The sequence below is a fragment of the Microcaecilia unicolor genome, chromosome 2 (genome assembly GCF_901765095.1).
Source record: "Microcaecilia unicolor chromosome 2, aMicUni1.1, whole genome shotgun sequence".
Lineage (NCBI taxonomy): Eukaryota > Metazoa > Chordata > Amphibia > Gymnophiona > Siphonopidae > Microcaecilia > Microcaecilia unicolor.
Genome location: NC_044032.1, coordinates 247449700 through 247457545, shown reverse-complemented (window position 1 = coordinate 247457545; position 7846 = coordinate 247449700). Strand labels below are relative to the sequence as shown.

The 7846-nt window shown below is 42.2% G+C and overlaps 1 protein-coding gene across 1 annotated transcript; it reads left to right on the top strand.

The window, feature by feature from the left end:
• Positions 1 to 6898: 6898 nt before the first annotated feature.
• On the top strand, positions 6899 to 7846 carry LOC115461935 (olfactory receptor 1C1-like). The gene has a single exon (XM_030191986.1). The coding sequence runs from the start codon at positions 6899 to 6901 to the stop codon at positions 7844 to 7846; it is 948 nt and encodes a 315-aa protein (XP_030047846.1).

The following is a 7846-nucleotide window of genomic DNA, read 5'->3' as shown; positions in this document are numbered from 1 at the left end:
CCCCATTTTTCTACAGCTTGATAAAAGGGGCCCTTAATGTCTGGGTTGTGGCTCTGTCTCTGGCATCCATCTTCAAATTGGCAGAATGTGTCATGCAATAAGCTGCGAGAATGCCACATACCTTGATGGGACTCTGTAAGAACTGTCGACCACAGCAGTTGGAACAAGGGAATCTGTTTTTCATCAGGCCAAATGTATGCTCTATGACTGCTCTGATAGCACTTTGGTTATGTCTATGATATGCAACTATTGAGTGCTGTGTATGTCTGAAAATAGTAGCTTTGCTTTGTAATATCAAACAAAATAGTGCACTGAGGGATAGGAGATAGTGTTCTATTATGGATTAAAAACTGGCTAAAGGATAGAAAACAGAGAGTAGGGTTAAATGGTCAGTATTCTCAATGGAGAAAGGTAGATAGTGGGGTTCTGCAGGAATCTGTGTTGGGGCCGCTGCTTTTTAACATATTTATAAATCATCTAGATATCGGAATAACTAGTGAGGTAATTAAATTTGCCGACAACACAAATTTATTGAAAGCTGTTAAATCGCAAGAGGATTGTGAAAAATTGCAAGATGACCTTACGAGACTGGGATACTGGGCTTCCAAATGGCAGATGATGTTTAATGTGAGCAAGTGCAAAGTGATGCATGTGGGAAAGAGGAACCCAAATTATAGCTTTGTGATGCAAGGTTCCACGTGAGGAGTCACAGACCAGGAAAAGGACCTAGGAGTCATTGTTGGCAATACTTTGAAACCCTCTGCTCAGTATATTGGGGCGGCAAAGATATATTGGGGCGGCAAAGAAGGCAAATATAATGTTAGGTATTATTAGGAAAGTAATGGAAAATAAAAATGAGGTTGCTGTAATGTCTTTGTATTGCTCCATGGTGCAACTGCACCTTGAATACTATGTGCAATTGTGGTTGCCACATTTCAAAAAAGACGTGGTGGAATTAGAAAATGTACAGAGAAGGTTGACAAAAATAATAAAGGTAATGGGACAACTTCCCTATGAAGAAAGGCTGAAACGGCGTGGGATCTTCAGCATGGAGAAAACACAGCTAAGGGGAGATACGATAGAGGTATATAAAATACTGAGTGGAGTGGAACGTGTAGACATGAATCGCTTGTTTACTCTTTCTAAAATTACTAGGACTAGGGGACATGCAAAGAAGCTACAAAGTAGTAAATTTAAAATGAATTGGAGAATATATGTCTTCATTCACATGTAATTATACTCTGGAATTCATTGCCAGAGAATGTGATAAAAACAGTTAGATTAGCAGGGTTTTAAAAAGTTTTGGATAACTTCCTAAAAGAAAAGTCCATAAGCTATTATTAAAGTGGATTTGGTAAAATCCACTGCTTATTTCTGGGATAAGCAGCATAAAATGTATTGTACTGTTTTGGTATCTTGCCAGGTACTTGTGACCTGGATTGGCCACTGTTGGAAACAGGATCTGGTCTTGATGGACCTTTGGTCTATCCCAGTATGTCAACGCTTATGTACTTATGAGTGTCAGTTATATTGTGTATACTGCCTGCAAGAATGGAAAATTCTGTTTGTAGATGACTTCAGTGATTTTGCAGAGAGCTCTAGGAATTCCCCTCCTTCTGTGTATTTACTGGGACTCCTGGGAATGAACCTTATGGTTCAGGGGAGATTATATATTGAGAGTAAGAAAATCAGCACCATACTATGCACTCGGAAAGTAGGAAAGGAACAACACTATGAAAGATACATCACTGACATCATTCCATTATCATGTGAACATTATCAGCCTCAATTCTTGATTTTTTTTCTAGGCATCACAAGAATATGAAGGTTTCTATTGCTCAGGATTTATGAAATTCCAACACAATATATATTTTTTTCTAAATGAAGAGAGAGAGGTGAATACATAGACACAGCTACTGTAAGTGTGGGAGTTTAATACTGGACTTGCAAGGGTGCTGCACAGAATGCTTGCGGTACATTGGTGCAGTCATGTCTGTTTTATGATATCGTATTTTTTTTCTTTTCAATAAGTATCTAAAAAATTTGAAAATCTTCTGATTATAATAACAGTATGGCAAGCACGTTTTTGAGAAATAGGGTTTCTGCAAGATACAGAACATTTAAAAAGTATGATTCATATTCAGCGGACAAAACAGGAAAAATAATTTATCCTTAGTTAAAAAAAGAATGTTATCAGAATAAGAGGAGCAAGAATTGTTCATTAACTGTATGTCTGTAAAATATTCATATGTAGATATACTGTACACATATAATTACAATCATTTTATGTGTCATTTGTCCCTTGAGAGGCTAACAAAAAAAGGAGCCTCCATCACAAGAGATAAAGGGAAAAATATACAAAAAAAAAGCTCAGGACAGTCAACCTGAAAAGGGATTTTGGGAGGGAAAGATGACAGAGAAAATACTGGATAGGAAGGTAGGAAAGGAAGCAGAGTCAAGAGTGAAAAGAAAGGTAAGTAGGGACAGGAAAGTGCAGGACCAGGGATTGTAGGAAGGGCAGGAGATGTTTTGAGAGGGAGGTAGCTGGGGAGATGGGGAAGGAGTTAGAAGGAAAGGAAGAGATATTGGGGTGGGGGTATTTGAGAGGAAGGGAGAGGCACCTAGAAGGATTGGTAAGGGTGTCAGGGACAGGGAGAGTGGTAAGAAAAAAAATGATAATTTAAACACAGGATGATCAAACAACAAGGCACAGGTAAATGGAAAGGGTGATGAGTATATTTGTACTTAAAGTAGAAAAAGAGAGCATAGGAAAAAAGGTTTGTGTCACCTTTGCTAACCAGTGGACAGTGACAGGAATAGATTTTTCCTTTAATACCTCTTTTTTTCTACCACTGTCCAACATGTGATGAAGTTGAGGTATAAGGGATCAGATCGGAGAGAAGCAGTGTTATTTAGTGTCCCCCCTTCCACCTTTCACAAGCTCAAAATGTGAGAACACACATTATAGTCATTTGAAAACAGGAAAAATATAACTACATTTTATAATGAAGGGTTTTATACCCATTAACGTGAACTGGAGATGTGTGTGCATTTTACTACAGTCCTTGGTGATGCTCCAATACAAAGGGCAACTAAACTTCATAAAAGGGTGTTCTATTTTTATATTCAATTATACATCATTTTGCCTTTATGCAGAATATCTAAGTAGCAATTTTCATCACAGTATCACTTTTGAAAGTGGAGGCAGCGCATGTACTTTGTGCATGCATGGTAACAAATAATAAATCAGTTCTCAGTTTAATGCAAAATATCAAATTTGTCCAAATATGAAGTTAATTTTATAGCAACTAAGCTCTCCATAATTTTCAGGAGAAAGGGGATCAATGCCATTGGTCTATAACTAGTTATAGAGGTGTTTGGATCTTTAATTCTAGTGGTGAGAACTATCTCGCCTAATGCACATAATTGCATATTTTCTTTTCCAGAATTGATTTAACTTATTCTTAGTCCTTCTGTTTTGGACTAATATTTGATTTTTATTTTCTCTTTATATATATAATGTTATATATTATACATTCCATAATCCAAATAGAGGGCTCCTTTTACTAAGCGGCGGTAAGCCCAACGCGGGCTTACCACTTGCTATACAGGAAGTACAGCCGGGATAGCGCCGGGCTACCCACCCCTAGTGTGCCATCATTTCTGGCGCTATAAAAACTTAGGGCACTTTTTACCAAGTTGCTGCAAAAGAGGGACGGCACTGGCATCGGCATGTGTTTTACACATGTGCTGAGGACCCCTTTTGCCGCAGTTGGTAAAAGGGAAGTCTTGCTTTATTACAGGAAAAGGCCGGGTGGTGGTAAGGGATCCCAAGTTAATCTGGTGGAAACCGGGCAGCACGCGGCACTACCTGATTACTGCCAGGTACACTCCAGCTCTACAAAAATAAATAATTTTTTGTAGTGCCAGAAATGATGGCATGCTAGGGGTGGGAAGTACTGCCAGGCTGCTGCAGTAGCCTAGCAGTACTTCCTGTATAGTGAGCAGTAAGCCCGCATTGGGCTTACCACTGCTTAGTAAAAGGAGCCCTTATTTATTTTTGTACCTGGTGGTAATTGGGAGCAGTGGCGTAGCCAGGGGGGTGCCAGGGGAGCGGCCACTCCCCCAAACGGAGTTGTGCCAGCTCCGGCGCCTATTTTTTCTCAATGTGTTGCATTGAAAATGTGCACCAGCGCCGGCGGAAGTCCGCTCTCGCTCCCCCCGCGCCGTCAACCTGGCTCCGCTTCTGATTGGGAGGTGCTGCATGCTGCACGGTTACCACCAGGTTAACATGGGAGCCCTTACAGCCACCTCAATGGATGGTGGTAAGGGCCCCCCCCCCCCCCTGAAATGGCTGCACGGCAAGTGCTTTACTTGCCGCCTGGGTAAAAGGGGGCCTTGGCGCATGTTTTCACCCCAAAATTGGTCCCATTTACACATGTAGAGGGGCATTTTTGAAAGAATGTCCAAGTAAAAATTGAGATGTCCTGCTGATAACATCTAAAAAAAGCATCCATTTCACAGCAATTTTCGAACAGGAAAGACATTCAGATTTCCTTTTCAAAAATACATCCTTACACTGGAGACATTCATCCTGAGCAATCGTCATTCTATGCATGTAGACAATTACCGCACGGTTACTGTGTGAGACCTTACCACTAAGTCAATTGGTGGCGGTAAGGTCTCAGACCCAAAATGGACGCACGCCAATTTTTATTTTGCCGCAAGTCCTTTTATAGCAAAATTTTTTTAAAGGCCTTTTTTATAGGCACGCTGTAAAATAGATCTGCATGTGCCCAAAACATGCACCTACGCTAGTGCAGCCCATTTTTCAGCGCACCTTAGTAAAAGGACCCCTAAATTTTTATGCTTTAATAGCTGATAAAACTTCAGATGTTATAAAGGGTCTATCAATAATTGTTGCTAGCATTTAATTTGATCCTGTGACTGTGTGGTGAATATCGATCAACGCCATACTTTTCAGTCCCACTCAGACCATATCAGGACACTGATACACACATAGGTGCACTATTTAAATGTCAACAAGCCACACAAGCTTTTTAAAATAACCTCTATTTTTAATGGTTTAGAAGGGCAATTGTTAAAGGCATTTGGGGGCCCTTTTACTAAGCAGCGCAGGCACCTACTCAATTTTGAGTTACTGCCCGGCTACCGCATGGCCCTTGCGGTAATTTCATTTTTGACGCGCATCTGCTACTTGTGCCAGAAAATATTTTTATTTTCTGAAGTGTGGGCGGTAATCGGGCAGTAATCAGCATTTTAAGTGCATAGACCATTACCGCCCGGTTACCACATGAGACCTTACCCCTAGGTCAATGGCTACATGGCAATTTTCATTTTGCTGCACGTCCATTTTTGGCAAAAAATTTAAAAAGGTCCTTTTTACAGGTGCGCTGAAAAATGATTCTGCGCGTGGTCAAAACACACGTCTACACTACCACAGTCCATTTTTGGCGTGCCTTAGTAAAAGGGTCCCATGGCTATTTAAGTAGCACTTAGGTAAAGTGGAGGGGCATAATCGAATGGAGCCGGCCATCTATAAGGGTGGCCATCTCTAACGCCGGCCCCGTCAAGCGGCATACCCGACCGTATTATCGAGAAAAGATGGCCGGCCATCTTTCGTTTCGATAATATGGTCGTGGCCAGCCAAATCTCAACATTTGACCTGCCCTTAGAGATTGCCGGCGTTAGAGATGGCCGCCATTAGGTTTTCGCCGATAATGGAAACTAATGGCGGCCATCTCAAACCCGGCCAAATCCAATGCATTTGGTCATGGGTGGAGCCAGCATTTATAGTGCACTGGTCCCCCTCACATGCCAGGACACCAACCGGACACCCTAGGGGGCACTGCAGTGGACTTCACAAATTGATCCTTGTGTGCTGAGCCCCCCAAACCCCACTCCCCACAATTGTACACCACTACCATAGCCCTTACGGGTGAAGGGGGGCACCTAGATGTGGGTTCAGTGGGTTTCGGGTGGGTTTTGGAGGGCTCCCATTTATCACCACAAGTGTAACAGGTGGGGGGGATGGGCCTGGGTCCGCCTGCCTGAAGTGCACTGCAGTACCCACTAAAAACTGCTCCAGGGACCTGCATAGTGCTGGCATGGAGCTGGATATGACATTTGAGGCTGGCATACAGGCTGGAAAAAATGTTTTAAATTTTTTTTGGGGGTGGGAGGGGGTTGGTGACCACTGGGGAAGTAAGGGAAGGTCATCCCCTATTCCCTCCAGTGGTCATCTGGTCAGTTTGGGCACCTTTTCAAGACTTGGTTGTGAACAAAAAAGGACCAAGTCGGCCAAATGCTCGTCAGAGCCGGCCTTCTTTTTTCCATTATCAGCCGAGGGCAGCCATCTCTTAACTATGCCCCGTCCCGCCTTCAGTACACTGCCGACACACCCCTTAAAGTTTGGCCGGCCCTGTGAAGGAAAGCAGTTGAGGCTGACCAAATTCGGCTTTCGATTATACCGATTTGGCTGGCCGTAGGAGAAGGCCAGCCATTTCCCGATTTGTGTCGGAAGATGGCCGTCCTTCTTCTTCGAAAATAAGCAGGAAAGGCTCACTCAAAATTAATTTTTTAATGCAGCTAAAAGTAAGCATGGCGTCTCTGGTGCTGGTACTATTAGCAACGGATAAAAGAGGCATTCCAATGATTTTGTTTAAGCTGGGGAAGCTAAGTGCACATAACAGATTTTTCAACTGTGTACCTCCTTTTTAGCCCCGACTCAGACACCCACTTAAACAGTAGGTACATAAATTCTTTTAGCACAAGTCTTTATGGTTTCTAATTTTCAGAAGGAAACAATGGATAAAAGTCTCATTTTACATGATTTTCTTAGCATGCTTATTTTAATTTTTACAGCAAGGAGATATAAATGGATCAGATGAATGAGACAGAAGTGATAGAATTTGTTCTTCTGGGCCTCACAGACCGTGTGGCGCTAAGAGGTCTCCTCATTGCAGTGTTCCTAGCTATGTACCTGATCAACATGCTGGGGAATGGAACCATGATCTCAGTTATAAGTGGGAGTCCCCAACTCCATAGCCCCATGTATATATTTCTCTGTAACTTGTCTTTCGTGGACTTGTGTTTCACTTCAGTTACCGTCCCCAAAATGTTAAGCAACCTCATCTCTAACAAGAAAACCATCTCCTACTCTGCATGTATCACCCAGCTCTATTTTTTTGTTGCCTTTGCTGGATCCGAATGTGTGCTGTTGTCCATTATGGCATATGATCGTTACGTTGCCATTTGTAATCCACTGCATTATTTCACAATAATGAACAAGAAGGTATGTCTAAGTATGTCTGCCGCTTGTTTGATCATCTGTTTTCTGAACTCCTTATTACATACATTGTTGGTATACCGACTCTCCTTCTGCAACTCCAACTTAATCGAACACTTCTTCTGTGACTTCACACCACTGCTTAAGCTCTCTTGTACAGACACCTCCATCAATGAGCTGGTGCTTTTCACAGAGGCCTCACTGATTGCAGTACTACCCTTCCTGATCATCCTGATCTCCTACTTCCGCATCATTAATGCCATCCTAAAGATCCAGTCCACTGGTGGAAGGCATAAGACCTTTTCTACCTGCTCTTCCCACCTCACTGTGGTAATACTTTTTTATGGGACACTAATTTTTATGTATTTTAGGCCTTCTTCCAGCTATGCTTTGGAAAAAGATAAAATTGCCAGTGTGGTGTACAATGTGGTATCTCCCATGGTTAACCCATTCATCTACAGCCTGAGGAATAGGGATGTGAAGCTGGCACTGAAGACTGCTCTACAGAGAAAACTGTCTCTCAGAATTACAGGGTAA